The sequence below is a fragment of the Palaemon carinicauda genome, chromosome 42, assembly GCF_036898095.1.
Source record: "Palaemon carinicauda isolate YSFRI2023 chromosome 42, ASM3689809v2, whole genome shotgun sequence".
Taxonomy (NCBI): domain Eukaryota; kingdom Metazoa; phylum Arthropoda; class Malacostraca; order Decapoda; family Palaemonidae; genus Palaemon; species Palaemon carinicauda.
This window is the reverse complement of record NC_090766.1, coordinates 29,922,045-29,939,323: the sequence shown is the minus strand read 5'-3', so window position 1 is coordinate 29,939,323 and position 17,279 is coordinate 29,922,045. Positions and strand designations below refer to the sequence as shown.

The 17,279-nt window shown below is 40.0% G+C and overlaps 1 protein-coding gene across 1 annotated transcript in view; it reads left to right on the top strand.

Annotated features, from left to right (window-relative positions):
* Window positions 1-17,279, top strand: part of Alg3 (Alg3, alpha-1,3- mannosyltransferase) — a 416,824-nt gene that overhangs the window by 57,543 nt on the left and 342,002 nt on the right. Inside the window, exon 2 of the mRNA XM_068364818.1 lies at window positions 14,516-14,652. Coding sequence (XP_068220919.1) covers window positions 14,516-14,652 — 137 coding nt within the window. The remainder of the gene's footprint in view (window positions 1-14,515; window positions 14,653-17,279) is intronic.

The window sequence follows — 17,279 nt, the reverse complement described above, 5'->3', positions numbered from 1 at the left end:
TATTTACTGCGATTTGCAATTATATTACACCTCTTTTCCTTACTACTCCTTCCTTGACCCCTCCCCTCCTCTCTACACCTCCTCCTCCTTGTTCCTTGCCACCTTCACTTTCCTTGCTACCTACCCTCTTTCTAAGACTGAATCACGAATAGAGAAACTTAGCATCATGATCCAGGGCCAAGGCAGCATCATGATCCAAGGCCAAGGCTCCCATTAAAATCAGTTTACCATTTAACAGAAAACATTTATATATACTTTTAGTTTGTTTTTGTGGAATGTGACAAAATATTATTCCAGAAGTGGGTTTTTTTTATTAATATTAAGCCTTAAAATTTATAATGCTATAATAAAATTTAATGATGTTAGTTTTGTCTTTTCCAATCTTATAGTACTTCGCTTATAGAAGGATATTCACTGTCCCTTACTTTTACAGCCAACAACTAGTAATATAAAATAATACTTATACAACTAAACTTGTGGGGTCGCGGTCATGGCTTGAGGTGCATGATTGGGGTCGCCTGAAAAAAAGGTTGGGAACCACTGGTCTAAGTCAACCAGAAGACAATATGAATCATCTTGGAAAAAGTGGGTTGCTTTCGTTAAAGCAAAAGGACCAAAAGAAATCTCAGTGGACTTCTGTGTGTCCTTTATCCACCTTCATAAACAAGGTCTGGTAGCCAACACGATAACTACGTGTAAATCAGCTCTGACTAGACCTCTACTATACGCCTTCCAAGTAGACTTGTCAAATGAAATCTTTAACAAGATCCCTAAGGCATGTGCTAGACTTAGGCCTGCAGCCCCTCCAAAGCCTATTTCATGGTTCTTGGATAAGGTCCTATACTATGCTTCAACAGTGAACAATGAAGATTGTTCTCTGAAAGACTTGACTCAAAAAGTAATTTTTCTGTTTGCCATAGCCTCAGGGGCCAGATTTAGTGAAATAGGTCCATATTCAGTTCACAGAAGTGGGAGAACTGAATCTCTCTCCTGATCCAACATTTCTCGCTAAGAACGAGCTACCCACCAAGAGATGGGGTCCCTGGAGAATCTGCCCTCTGAAGGAAGATATCTCGCTGTGTCCATTGGAGTGTCTAAAGGTCTATCTTCGAAGAACTTCAGACTTCAGGGGAGGACAGCTTTTTGAAGGAGAAACTTCAGGATCAAACCTATCCCTAAAACAACTAAGGGCGAAAATCACGAATTTTATTCGCAGAGCGGATCCTGACAGTACACCCGCAGGTCATGATCCAAGGAAAATCGCTTCATCACTGAACTTTTTTCAGTATATGGACTTTGAGTGCCTTCGCTCGTTCACTGGATGGAAGTCATCCAGAGTGTTCTACAAGAATTATGCGAACCAAGTGCATGAACTCAAGCGATATGTGGTGGCGGCAGGTAGTGTTCTAAAACCTGTCGTCTAGTGCTGCGATAAACAGTGAATTGATTGGGACCATCAATTATATGGGTGAAAGTGTTGACACCTCTCAGTGCAATACTTTGAAGTGAGTGTCACCATGGTGACACTAAGGACTGTTTTAATTAATTGAGGTGAAGAAACATATAGATAACCCTTGCGCCATGTTTACTTACACAGTGTGAATAGACATTCAACATCACAGAATTTCATATTAGAAAATTTATCAAATTTTAAAATTTATTGTGGCATTAATAAATTTTTCTCTTTCAGGTGAAAACAAAATATGTTCTGTGTTACGATTGTTTGACATGTTTCTTATTACATATATTAACAATTATGTTATATCTGTTTCTTTATGTTGGTCATTTTCGGGCTCAGGCCATGTCGTCCTGATTGAAGGTTCCTATAAGTAGCTTCCTAGGGTATATTTGACTACAGTGATATTCCCAGAGAATTTACCTTTAGGTCTCCAAAATTCTAACTCCTGGCACGAATATCCTTAAAATTTCTCTCAAGGATATCGCATAATATGAGGGGACGTATAACTTGATACGACACATAGCAATCTTCACCCCGAATAGCGTTTTCGCTTCGAGGGGGAAAGTGGCAAAAATAGATTGGGAGCCGTTATCAAGGTACCCATGTTTATTCCTATAAGTGTAGCGCTACAGCTTGGTGATTTTCCCTGTTGCTCTTTTGAGTACACTCTACTTTTTGGATTTATCATGCAATCTCCAGCCTCTTCTGCATCTGGAAAGTTGAGTATTTGATCTTTACATAGTATAAATTCTACCTCTTGCCTCACAGTGAAATTAGGTTAATTTAAGTGAGAGAGCTTTTGCCTGAACCGGAGGCGTCATGGGTGCTGTCGTTCGTTACGCACGAGTTATTTAGTTAGCCTGAACGACTTTCCCGGTATTAATAGCATGAATATCTAGAAGCTATTCAGTATTCGTTGCTAGTTAATTATATTATGCCGATTGTATTCTTGATAGTTTCGGCGATTTAGGTAACCGAGGCTTGCTTGCGCTAGGCTTCCTAGCCTATGCGTTTTAGTTTACTTTCATGCATGATATAATACACATTCCTAGTGTAATAACAATTAAATGAAGCTATTTAGGCAATTTATACATGTAAGACACATTGATTGCATATAAATATTCCTCTTCTGAGATCGTATACGAGAGAGTTTCGGCGATTAAGGTAGTCGATTCTCACCCGCCACTAGGCTACTAGACTAGTGGCTTTAGTATACTTTCATACATGTTCCCCGGTTACCCTCGTGTATTTTTTTATCAATTCAGGTGGAGATAGATATCTCCTAGAATTATTATATAAACCGATACTCGTCTCCAGTGGAGATTTAAGGGTAATCCCTCCTTCCCTCTGAGTGTAGCCTTAGGCTACAACCCTGGTTGGTCTTGCCTTGAGTAGACACTAAGGCATGCCTTGGCTAGGGTTTTCTGTCTCTTCCCTTAGCTGCAGATAGCAGGGTTTGGGTTTCGGTCAGAACCTCAGAGATATAGGCTGCCGGCAAGGTGAATAGCCATTCCCCAGCCGGACTAGGCTGCTGGCATAGGAGGCTAGACCTCCCTAGGCCACACTTGAAGTGGTTGTATGATGCCGCCACCTTCTCCCTGCGGTCTAGTAGACTAGTCCTGTGCTCGCAGACCCTAGGCTTAAGAATAGATATTCTTCTGCCGCCTAGGATGGCGCCGGCACTGGAACTCTGTTTCTCCCTTGTTGAGAGGAGGCGGCAAGTTTGCTGCCGTCCCCTTAACTGTATTGGTAGACCCTAGGCTGGAGAATAGATATTCTCCTGCCGCCTAGGATGGCACCGATACTGAAACAGAGTTTCTTAAGGGTGTGGAAGGACCGGCAACACTGCCGGCTCCTTCCACACCTCATACAGAACCCTTTTCCCTCCCCCCTCTGTCCTTTAGTGATGGCTTAGCCATCGCAACTCTTTGGCCGTCGTCTTACAATCTCACCGCTTGCCAGCATGTTGTGGGTCTGGCCGGGGCTCCTACATGCAGTGGCTTAGTCGCTCAGCTTTCCCTTATGGACGCAAGGCTTCGGGAAAGGCTGTGCCGGCTGGGCCGGCTGCGAGCAGGAGACCCCTTTACTGTAGAGTGTTCTTCAGTCCTCTCTTGGACTGCCATTCACATTCCAGTGGCCGGCAGAGACTGGCAATGGTTTTTGTTTGGGTGGAATCCTGAATGATACATTCTCCCCTTCCATTTGAACCTTCATTCTGGAGGAAGGCAGTAAGACTGAGTACTTACACCCTTATTTACTGTTAATACACATTCAATAAGGTACCCTTCACTCCTTCTTTCTCTCTCTCTATCGGCTAGTGCCGCCGGGTACTAACCTAGCCGGTAGTTGCCGACCGGGTTGATGCTGCCGGCCACTACCCCAGCCGGCAAGGCGGCGGCTGGACCAGTGCGCCAGCAGCCGGCAGGACTGACCTAGCCGGCACCTGCTGGCTGGTTTGATTCTGCCGGGCACTACCGCAGCTGGCAAGGTGCCGGCTGAACCAGTGCGCCGGCAGCCGGCAAGCCGCCGGCAGGATTAACTTGGCCGGCGGGTGCCAACCGGGTTTATGCTGCCGGCCACTACCCCAGCCGGCAAGACGCTGGCAGGATTAACTTGGCTGGCGGGTGCCAACCGGGTTGATGCTGCCGGCCACTACCCCAGCTGGCAAGACGCCGACTGGACTGTGCCGCCATTATATTTGCAGTATAGATCATACTGCTGACAGAAAACTATAGAATAAATTATACAGTAGTTATTTTCCTATATACCCTGTGTATCCATGCACAGTCTATTGTTGAGACCTAATATATATACTAAGAAAAGATTTCTTTCCACATACTGATAGATGATCAGTTACAATTTACCCTCATTATTAAAACCTTTGGAAAGTCAGTGTTATGTCACACTTATATATCCTTACAGGTTAGAATTCTTCCATTGGGTTTCCTGAATAGGAAAACTCTAGGTTTTAATTTTGGGGGAGGTCGCAGCAATTGGCTGGACAGGAAACACAAGTATGTGTCTTTCCTAAATTCTTTGCTAGCTTGTCTATCCTAAGCTATATGCAATAAATATGCAAAAATATTAATTATAATATTTATATAGTTTATCAGGTGAGATGAACTACCGCGTACTCATTTAGTTTTCCTCTCTTTACAGGAGGACCACCCTAAGTGCCTGAGAGTCTTTTGCAACGTGAGGAGCAAGGACTTCTGTGGCCATGTAGAGTGCAGGGCGCACTCTCTCTGCTCCATCTCCATGGGACCTCTAAAGTACTGAGTCCCCCAGGACTGCAATGTGTGCAAAGCCTTGGTTACTGAGGCTTTTGATGACCCCAAGACAGCGGAGTCAAGGGATGCAGCTCAGAGTAAGCTGTGCAGATGGGTTCGTGGCTTTCGGAAAAATGCCACAGGGCCTTACCTTCCGAATGAACAGATGCGTGCCTATCTGTGCCCTGAGGCAACTGCGGATGCCGTTATACCACGGGCCTCGACCTGAGATCCGTTGTGTCCAGATTTCCGTAGATACGAATGTCTCTGACGCGATGAAGGACATCCACCTAGATGAGAGGATGTCGGAGGTGTCTGAGGACACTGAGAAAGACCTTCTTGCGGAGGGTCTAGAAGAGGAGTCTACCCTGGCTCCCGAGACTGAAGAGGATGACGTAGAATCGGAGTCCGTTTCGTCGGGTCCGGCCCCAGAACCAGTACCCTCTATGTCTTCTGCTCCTCCATCGGACGACATGGGTAAAGCTTTGGCTAGTCTCATGACGATGATGGAGAATCTTCGTAAGCAGAACGAAGAAAGGGACGCTGAACTGAGGAGAAGGATGGATCATCTCGCATCGTCCCGTGGGTCAAAGAGACTCATCAATGTCAAGGATCTTCCTTCTTGCTCCGAGGTAAACCCTTGGAGGCATGCAGAGTACATGCCAATTACTAATGGAATGACCTTCATTTCAGAAAACCTGGGGGCTGTTGTCATAGATGATGTTGACTTTTGGCCCAGCTTTGAGTCTTACCCAGACTGCTTCGTCCGCTTGAAGGCGGAACCTGTGTCCAAGGAAGACAAAGAGGCCAAGGTTGCCTTCTCGGCCCGCAAGACAACAGCAACTTCCCATGACCGTGGCGCCCCAGATAGTGGCACAGCCCCAACCCACCTACCAGATGATACCCCAGTAGGTGATGACTCAGTCACCAGCCTTCACTCCTGCCTATGAGAGGCAGACCACTACCTTTCGCCCTAAAGGTAGAGGGTCAGGCAGAGGTTTCTCTAGACGTCCCTCGAGAGGAAGAGGGGGTATGGGAGGACACGGTCAAGGAGGCAAGCCCTCCGCACATCAGAAGCAATGAGATGCTTCCGGTAGGAGGAAGACTCTGTCTATTCCGGGATCGTTGGACCTTCGATCCCTGGGCCCACAGCCTAATCAAGAATGGACTAGGTTGGAGCTGGAGGACAGCTCCACCATCATTCCCTCAATTCTTCCAACACTCCAACCCCGTTCTTGAAGAATATACCCGAGAACTCTTGAGCAAATGGGTAATAAGGAGGGCAAAGTCCATCAAGTTCCAAGGAAGGCTGTTTTGTGTTCCCAAGAAGGACTTAGACAAACTCAGAGTCATTCTGGACCTGTCGCCACTCAAGTTCATAGAAAACGGCAAGTTCAAGGTGCTGACCCTTCAACACATAAGGACCTTATTGCCCAAAAGGGCATACACAGTCTCCATAGACATGGCAGATGCCTACTGGCACATTCCGATCAATTGCCAACTCTCCTCCTACCTAGGATTCAGGCTACAAAAAAGAAAGTACACTTTCAGAGCTATGCCCTTTGGACTCAAAATAGCCCCAAGGATCTTCACGAAGCTTGCACATGCAGTCGTTCAACAACTACGCCTAGAAGGTGTCCAGGTGATGACCTACCTGGATGATTGGCTGGTGTGGGCCACATCCGAGACGAAATGCATGCAGGCATCCAAGAAAGTGATCCAGTTCCTGGAACATCTGGGATTCAAGATCAACACCAAAAAGTCTCGACTATCTCCAGCTCAGAAGTTCCAATGGCTAGGTATACATTGGAACCTACAGTCACATCGCCTCTCCATTCCATTAAAGAAGAGGAGAGAGATAACGGGATCTGTCAAGAGACTGCTAAAATCCAACAGGATATCAAGATGCCAACAGGAGAGAGTGCTGGGCTCTCTTCAGTTTGCATCAGTGACAGTGCTAAAAGCGCAGCTAAAAGATGCATCAGGAGTCTGGAGAAGATACGCATCAAACGCTCGAAGAGATCTGAGAAGACCAATACCGATCCGACTACGATCACTTCTCAAGACATGGTCGGAGGCCAAGAACTTGAAGAGGTCAGTGCCTCTGCAACCGCCTCCACCCTCAGTCATCATCCACACAGACGCATCACTGGAAGGATGGGGAGGTCACTCTCATCAACGAAAAGTTCAGGGAACTTGGTCCTTTCTGTTCAAGACCTTCTACATCAACATTTTGGAAGCCATGGCAGTCTTCCTCACACTGAAGAAATTGTCCCCTCGCCCTGCAGTCCATATAAGACTGATTCTGGACAGCGAGGTGATAGTGAGATGTCTGAATCGTCAAGTCTCGAGATCACCTCAGCTCAACCAGGTAATGTTGGCCATCTTCCGTTTAGCGGAAAAGAAGAGATGGCACTTATCAGCAGTTCACCTTCAAGGGTTCCGCAATGTGACAGCGGACGCTCTATCCAGGCTAATACCGATTGTCAGAATGGTCCCTAGACGCAAGTTCATTCTCCTTCATCTTACATCAAGTCCCTGAACTGCAGATCGACCTCTTTGTGACGAGCGACAACAAGAAACTTCCTCAATATGTGGCCCCATACGAGGACCCTCGACTGGAACAGATGGTCAAGTATTTATCTGTTCCATCCAACCAACCTGCTGATGAAGGTCCTCAACAAGCTGAGATCTTTTTAAAGAACAGCAGCCCTAGTGGCTCCCAAGTGGCCCCGGAGCAACTGGTTCCCCCTAATATTGGAATTGCAGCTGAGGCTGATTCCTCTGCCGGACCCAGTTCTGTCTCAACAGGTATAGAAGTCGAATGTCTTTGCTTCATTACAGAAAACCCAAGGCCTTCATCTCATGATTTTCTCTCCTTAGCAGTGAGAAAAAGGTTTGGGATCTCAAAAGAAAGTATAGACTTCTTAGAGGAATATAAGTCTAAATCTACCAGAAGGCAATATGAGTCATCGTGGAAGAAGTGGGTTACTTTTTTCAAGGCAAGAAAACCAAAAGAAATCTCAACAGATTTCTGTTTATCCTTCTTTATTCATCTTCATGAACAAGGTTTAGCAGCCAACACGATAACCTTTTGTAAATCTGCCTTGACTAGACCCTTGCTTTACGCTTTCCAAGCAGACTTTTCTAATGAAATCTTTAACAAGATCCCCAAGGCCTGTGCTAGACTTAGGCCTGCAGCACCTCCAAAGCCCATTTCATGGTCCCTGGATAAGGTCCTACACTTTGCCTCAACGTTGGATAACGGGAATTGCTCTCTGAAAGATTTGACTCAAAAAGTTATATTCTTGGTTGCTCCATCCTCAGGGGTTAGAGTTAGTGAGATTGTGGCCCTTTCTCGGGAAGACGGCCATATCCAGTTTACTGAAGCGGTAGAACTGAATCCTTTTCCTGGCCCAACGTTTCTCGCCAAGAACGAGCTACCCACCAAGAGGTGGGGTCCCTGGAGAATCTGCCCTCTGAAGGAAGATGTCTCACTGTGTCCAGTAGAGTGTCTAAAGGTCTATCTTTGTAGAACTTCAGACTTCGAGGGAGGATAGCTCTTTAAAGGAGAAACATGGGGCTCAAACTTATCCCTGAAACAACTAAGGGCGAAGATCACCTACTTCATTCACAGAGCGGATCCTGACAGTACAACCACAGGTCATGATCCTAGGAAAATTGCTTCGTCGTCAAACTTTTTCCAGCTCATGGATTTCGAGCGACTTCGCTCATATACTGGATGGAAGTCATCCAGAGTGTTTTTTAAGCACTATGCGAAGCAAGTGCAAGAATTACAGAGACATGTGGTGGCGGCAGGTAGTGTACTAAAACCTGTCGCTTAGTACTGCGAGGAACAGTGAATTAGTTGGGACTATAATTCTACAGTATAGGGTGTACATGTTGGCACGTTACAGCGCAACATGGTAAGTGAAATGTCATCAAGGTGACATTATGGACTGTTCCAATGTATAAAGGTGAAGAAACATAAACTTAACACTAGTGCCGTGTGTTCTTACACAAGTGTAAATAGACAGACTTCTCAGAAAAGTAATAGGAAATTACTGAATTTTCAATGAGTGGCATGAACTTTTGTTTTCAGGATAAACAAGTATTTCTGATTTGGCCTGTAATTTCTGTTTTCAAATTTTGTTCTCTTGCATTTTGTATGTTATTATGAGATGTATGCTGAATTATCATTTATTGATTGCCAATAAATGTCTAATTGGTTTTATGCGTCTTATTTCGCCCCAAACATATACAAATAAAGTTATGTCTGAGCATTACTTTTATTCCTTATTATTCTGCATAATAATACTGAACAACGATAGTAACTTTGTTCCTAAACATATACAAACCTTTTCTGCCATGCTTACCTTGTTTCGACACGGATATAAACTTACCTGTTAAGGTATACAGCTGAGATGACATACCTTAGATGCTATGGCAGCTTTTGTGAACTTTTGTTTTCTTAAAATACAAACTTTGGCTAAAGGCATACAGTGAGATCCGTATGCCCCTTTGGTTGCTAGGTTGGTCATATGAGATATACAAACTTCGAGACTTTTCCTGAGTCTAGGATGACTCTTCCCTGTAGGGTGCAGTAAGCACTAACATAGTTCATGATTAGAAGTAATGACGTATAACGGTAACGTCATAGGTCTCTAGGTCTAGGTGACTAAGGAAAATATTGTCTTGAGGTTAAGGTATGATTGGAAAATCCACAGATACTATAATGCTCTGGTAAACTTCCATCAGGACGACATGGTCTGAGCCCAAAAAACGGATTTTGAGCGAAGCGAAAAATCTATTTTTGGGTGAGATAGCCATGTCGTTCTGATGGACCCTCCCTCTTTTCTATGAAAGGCCTTGGCAGGACCCCTCCCAATAATACTGTATCCTTAGTACCGGCTCAACGCTACAAGGAATAAAGATGGTGGCAATGGTGGCGCCATCTGAGAACTCAAACAGTAACAGAGGAAGGGAACCTTATTAACGGCTCCTCTTTTATTTTGCCACTTTTTCCCCTCGAAGCGTAAACGCTATGTGGGGTGCAGATTGCTATGTTGCATGTCAAGAATACGTCCCCTGATATTATGCGATATTCTTAAAGGAAACTTTAAGGAAATTCGCACCAGGAGTTAGAATTCTGGAGACCTTAAGTTAAATTCTCTGGGAATATCACTGTAGTCAAATATACTCTAGGAAGCTACTTAAAGGAACCTTCCCTCAGGACGACATGGCTATCTCACCCAAAAATAGATTTTTTGCTTCGCTCAAAATCCGTTATTTTGGACTTAGCTTTTATTTAGTTTTTTAAAGATTAGAATATTCTTTGAAGTTTTTTTTTTTATATTATAAGGTTGTGAATTGATTTGAAAAGGAATTTTTATGAATTTGGTTTGGACCTCGGGTCGAGGTCGACCCACGATACCTATTTAAAGTGGTCAAATAACGATACCTATCCAGGGTTAATTAAACCCAAGATTCCAAACTTATTTGTGAGCACAGGGAGTTCCAAGAAGCAAGTTTCTAAAATCACAATTTCCATTTGGCTAAGAGAAACAATTATGAGAGCATATAAATCCTCACAGGAAATGTTGCTTGGTCCCCCCCCCCCCCCAGAGCACATGATATCCATGGTCCTACTACAACCTTGGCGTTCCTCAAGAACCACTCAATGGCCCAAGTTCTCAAGGCTGGTGTCAGAAAAAGAGAGGACACTTTCACGGATCACTACATGAAAGATTTTTTTCACAGATTTTTAAACACTTTAAGCTCTATTGTTACAGCTTAACAAAAAGTCTAGCTTAACCCTGGATAGGTACGCTCCTCGGACACCCCTTTAAGGGTATACTCGGTCGCACGCGACCCCGACGCAAAAAAAAATTCTTGAAAAATCTGTCTTTGCAGTAACCTTTTTTTTTTGGCCAAAAAAAAGTTCAATGAATGCTTAAAACTACTGTAAAGATAAATACTACTCATCTGCTGAAAAACTATTTATTATAAATATTTTAAAAAATTAAGTAGAAAAATAAAAAGACCTTACATAAAAATTCATAAAAAAAAATTTATACATATATACACAAATCCTTTTAGGAATTGATTCTTGAATGTTTAGGACACATTTTGATGTATTTTGGATGAAGTCGGACCCATGGAGGTGAAGATCTGAAATGAGAAAAAAAGGGTAACTTTTTTTTGGCCAAAAAAATTTGTCCAAATTTCATGAATTTTTTTGGGTACCCAAATGAAATAGGAAGTGGCTAATTTTTTTAGGGAATAAACATATGTTATCCTAAAATAGAAATATGTAAAAAAAATCTTCATTATTTTGTAAATTACATTTATATCAGGGGCCATATCTAAAGGTAATTTTTTGAGTACTTAGAAATTTCGTAAAAAAAATACATATATTTGATATATAATATGATATTTATGCAGGTAAAAATATACCAAAATATCACAAATTCTATAGGGAACAAGAATATATATAGATAGGGCAACTTACGCTTCGGATATGTCCACAAAATGGCCGCCAACCACACTGACTCAGACTCCCTAATCTGTCACCTGAAATGCAGGAAGGGTATGTCAATTTCGAGGTGTTATCTACTAATCTAATTATTCTTGGATATGCTTAAAAATTGTATGGTGGATTGCTGGATGATTGTCAATTATTTTACGACTATAAAATTAGAATTCTGACCCAAAAAATTTTTTTTGAAGGGAAATAAAATCGAAAAACAAAAAATGTAAAACAACATAATATTTTAGCTAAAAAAATTTGATGATATTCAATCAAAAAAGAAGTAAACAAAATTTTCCGACAAATAAACATCTAAATGAATCATTACTCTGTGATAGTTCCTCAGTACGTAGTAATTTTGAAAGAAATGAGAAAAAACGAAAAAGTGGCAATCGCAGGAAAATAGAACACATACCTATATATACGCCATATCTGGCTAAAAATAAAGATAGGCATGGGTAACCAGATCATCTAGAAACACTTTACAACACTATAAAAATATAAGTTTTGCGACACTACTTGCCAATTCCTTACGGTAACATGACTAAGCAAAAAAATGCAAAACAAATAAAAAGGGGCACTCGCGGAAAAATGGCCAACATTCTAATATACGGAATTTCAGAAAAAAAAAAAATTCAGCCACGTGCTAGGCAAACCATCAAGGCACATTTTCCGACAAATAAACATCTAAATGAATCATCACTCTGTGATAGTTCCTTAGTATGTAGTAATTTTCAAAGAAATGGGAAAAAACGAAAAAATGGCAATCACGGGAAAATCGAAAAAATACCTATATATACGCCATATCTGGCTAAAAAAAAAGATAGGCATGGGTAGCCAGATCATCTAGAAACACTTTCCAACACTATAAAAATATAAGTTTTGCGACACTACTTGCCAATTCCTTACGGTAACATGACTAAGCAAAAAAATGCAAAACAAATAAAAAGGGCACTCGCGGAAAAAGGGTCAACATTCTAATATACGGCATTTCAGAAAAAAAAAATTTCAGCCACGTGCTAGGCAAACCATCAAGGCACATTTTCCGACAAATAAACATCTAAATTAATCATTACTCTGTGATAGTTCCTTAGTACGTATTAATTTTGAAAGAAATGGGAAAAAACGAAAAAATGGCAATCACAGGAAAATCGAACACATACCTATATATATGCCATATCTGGCTAAAAAATAAAGATAGGCATGGGTAGCCAGATCATCTAGAAACACTTTCCAACACTATAAAAATATAAGTTTTGCGACACTACTTGCCAATTCCTTACGGTAACATGACTAAGCAAAAAAATGCAAAACAAATAAAAAGGGGCACTCGCGGAAAAATGGCCAACATTCTAATATACGGCATCTCAGATAAAAAAAAAGACATGCACGTGTTAGCCCAACCATCAAGGCACACTTTCTAACAAATAAACATGAAAAAAAAATCAATAATATACGGCAATTCCTTACTACGTAGTAAATTTTTACAAATATTGAAAAAAAACAGAAATTGGCAACTGCAGTTAAATACCCCATATACCAATAACTACGTCGTATCTGACAAAAACAAAGTCACGCATGGGTAGCCAGATCATCTAGACACACTTTCCAACGCTAAAAAAGCAAAAGTTTTACGACACTATTTGGTAATATCTTACGGAAAAATGACTTGGGAAAAAAAATGAAAAAAAAAATTAAAAAGGGTCACTCGCGGTAAAATGGTCCTCGTGATGATGAACGACATTTTAACTAAAAAAAAAATCATGCACATGGTAGCCAAACAATCCACCAAGACTTTCCATAACTGATAACCTATACAAGTTGCACCATTCTACGACAATTTCATAATACGTAATAACTTTGATAATTATGCAAATTACCTTAGAAGGGTAAACTCAGTCGCGCTCGACCCCGACGCGTCTCAGAAATCGGGGAAGGAGTACAGCTACAGCAATGCACATCTGGACACTACTAGAGCGTGTAGGCGAGACACCTACTGCAGGTCGATCACCCACAAATTCAGTCACGGGGGTGAGTCACGTGAGAAAAACCTCTTTTTTTTTTTGACGCTCGGGGTCGCGGACGACCCACCGTACCGTTCCAGGGTTAAACGCTTACGGGACACCTAATTGCTTATTAAGGCGTCAATTATTCTCTGCATTATAAGGGTATGAAATCTGGATCAAGTCGGATTGTACTTACAAGATGGAATGTAGTACACTTGCTTTGATCACATCCTAATGCAAATAAGACTAACATGTTCCCATTTCTAGATAATCATATTTGACACACTGAATTTATTTGATGCTTGATTTTCGTATGGCTTTATCTCTGTATTAGACTGAACCTAAAGAATTGGACACTACAACCCTGCCTTTTTACGAGTCGGTTGGACTGTCTTGACTTATCCACTTTTGACTTTTGCTCCTATCTACATGTACTTGTAACTGTCAATTAGAGAGTGAATACTTTTTAACGGAGACTTCCCCTACCTAAGGAAGACTCCCATTTAAACGACTCAAAAGTTTGTATCTGCTTAGGAAGTTACTACAGATTTTAAAAACAATTTGTATTTTTCCTAGTCATACAACTTTGAGTCATTTAAGTAAATTTCCCACCTAAATCACCCTACAAGTCGTTGACCAGAATAGAGTAATGCATATAGGCAACCTCATTTAACACTACCCAGCAGTGGGGTGAGTAACTAATTATGATGTAACTGAACCCTTTTCCTTTTATTATTGTCTGGTAATAGAAATTGGAACCAGGAGTAACCCATTGGTTTGTATAGCTAGGAATTATACAAATTGTTTTCAAAATTTGTAGTTTCTTATAACTATTTCAGTTTTTGTGCTGAATGGGTAACTTTTACAAAATTTACTTGCAATGATAGTTTCCTATTGCTACTTAAACTTACAGCCTTCTGCCCCTAGGAAATATAAAGCCGTCCCATATTTAATTGTTTTAGTTTCTAAGTCTTTTGATAGGATTTCGACTCTATTTTATTCTATCAATGGGTATTAATTACAGTTTTAGTTCAAATATTTTAACTTGAAAAGGTTTTTTTTTTCTTTGTTTCATGTGAATTGTTTTAAAGTTTGTAAAGATGCACCTAGAGCTATTGTAAAATAATGGGTTGGTATTGAATTTTTTTCAAGTTAACCAGGAAAATATTATATAGTATTGCAACTTAAAAAATTTCATAGATTATTCTATGATCCTTTAACTAATGCTATTTGTACTCTATATTTTTTTCAGGTTTTGTGTACATATTCATGGCATTATATCACATCACTAGCAATGGAACCAATGTTCGCCTGGCTCAGTATATATTTATAGCATTTTACATCATCACATTAATTCTTGTCTTCAGGATATTTCATAAAAGCAAAAAGGTAAATTAGGTCCTTTTTCTCCGTTTGAATATGAAAAATTCTTCACATTTTTTTAATGATTTATATAGAAATTATTGCATAGAATCTTAATTAGGGACACTACTGACTTCTGGACTTTGGTATAGCTAGGATCATATGAGTGGGAGTGGGTGGTCATAATATGGATGAAAGAGTTAAAAATATTGAATTATATCCAAGAATCATAAACTCTTGATTTATTAATGAGACCATCATGACTTTAACCCATATAAGATGATATACATCTGTTGATGGTGCTCCACCTCATGCTGTTCGTAGACTATCATCAGTAGATGATGTACATGTTCCTCTGAATCATGAGCCAAGAAATCAAAAGTATTTGTTATATATGGTAACAATCTGTCTAGTGTTCACCCATACTATGTTGCTATAAGCACTTAGTTACCCATGGAACCAAATGTGCCTTTACCCAGCCTAACATCTGCGGAACTTGGTGCAAACATTTTCGATGGGGACCCTTTTGAAAGGATGGCTAGGTGTTTAAATATTTTACCCTGCGTAAAGCAAAGGTAGAGTGTGTGAACGTGATGGGCACCAAAGATTCTGAGTCTCAAGGATATTAATCTTCTTATCTGTGCTTCCATACATGTGGAAGTAAAATTGTATATAGATATGTGCAGGTGTTTTACTGTTACTTGTATATGGGATTTCATATTATATGTATTGGTGAGTAAAATATGTTTAAGAGTCTGTGTATGTTTATATTTTTTTGTATTTAAATGTGTATAGATATGTGTATATGTATGTATACATATGTATGATTGTATGTATATGGGGTTTATGCATTTATTGTGTATGTATACATGCATGTGTGTATGTATATGATTGTGGATATACATAGATGTGACAAATTAAGATAAGTTCATATTATTAACATAAACAAATTGTAGGAAACTATCTGAAGGTTGAAAAAAAGATAACAACTGGAGATCTGAACTAACCCTTTAATAATTCTGTCTGCCTCATGGGATAAGGAAAATTGATTAGGATAAACTCGTATTAGTATAAAGAAATTGTGAAAAACTATCTGAACGTCAGAAACAAGAAAAAATACAGCTGTAGATCTGAATTAACCTTTTAATCATCTTACCTTCCAAATAGTACTGCAGATAGGCGAAATATTTGGAAGAAACTTTGTTTTGGTGAAACAAACAATTAACAATGGTGCTTGGGATATTCTGAATTAATTACTGTGAATAATAAAACCAAGAAAAAAAAATAAAAAAAAATCAGTAATAAATTCTACAGTTTAATTTATCAATTCATTTCCTATCAAACTGTTGTGAATATCCTTGCTTCCTGGTTTGCAACAGGTAATCCCAAACCATACAAGATAGAGGGATGGTGCTACCCCTGCTGCCAACTCACAATTTCAGAATAAATCAAGAGAATCTGAAATGATGGAAATCCAAATGTAAGAAGGGACTCCTAATCAAATTAACTTCATAAAATTTCACGTAAAAATGTTAAGAAATTGACTCGAGTAAAATATATATATATATATATATATATATATATATATATATATATATATATATATATATATATATATATATATAAAGTAAACCTTTAAATGCTCAAGAGCAATGCAAATACTGTATATGGGCATGTCTATTCAAACATAAGTAAAAGCAATGTGGCAACGAAACACGAGATTTAGGGGCTAAGCAAAACTATCTGGGATGAACAAGTAACTGGGTTAACCTGGCAGACCATAAATAGAATATTATGGTTTGAAAAATACAAATTACTACCTGGTAAATATAAGTAAAAGTACTATGCTAGCTCTAGAAATATTAATGTTGCCTTTAAATGAAGGCCCAAAAGACGGTTATATAATAGGCTTACTTGGTAAATATAATTACATACATGGGTACCAATCGAATATGATTCTCTGATAAATTTCATGGGGAAATTCTGTTACGACATTATTGTTCAACAATGACTACTGAAATTGAAATTGCAAATGACAAGCACCAAACGAAATTTGCAACGAACCTTCAAATTTTCAGCTATCCTTTCTAGGTCCAAATTAAGCCAAATAATCGTATTAGCAACTAGATGATATCGGTCGGCAAGTTGTTCTTCATGGAAAATGGTGGTGGCCTAAGGTGGATAATAGGAAGCATTATTCTCCTCTCCACCCTCGGTACATGGGCCAGGTCACAGATACATTTTAGCATTTCATAGTTCTTTTATAATGCACTGCACGAAAGATTAGTATGATCGTAATAATGATCTGAAAGTCGCGCTGTGCTAGGTAGTGGTCACGTCTTCACTGTCCCTCTCCTTCCGAGCTACTGCTGCTCCAAGGTATTTTGGGAACGGGGTCGAAGCTGGAAGATAACCAAACTAGGCAGCAACTAGTTACAGGGTTAACATAATTAACTACTTTCATTGCTGTTTGTTTGGTGCTTGGTATAGTTAAGTTAAAAGAAAATCAATTTACCAAACATTTATTTAAATGATGAACGAAATGCATATATTTACCAAGCAATTACAAATAGAAGAACAAAGACACCTAAACAGCAGGATATAACTTTAATAATTAATGTTTATTTTAGAGCAAAAGGAAGGAATAAATGCAA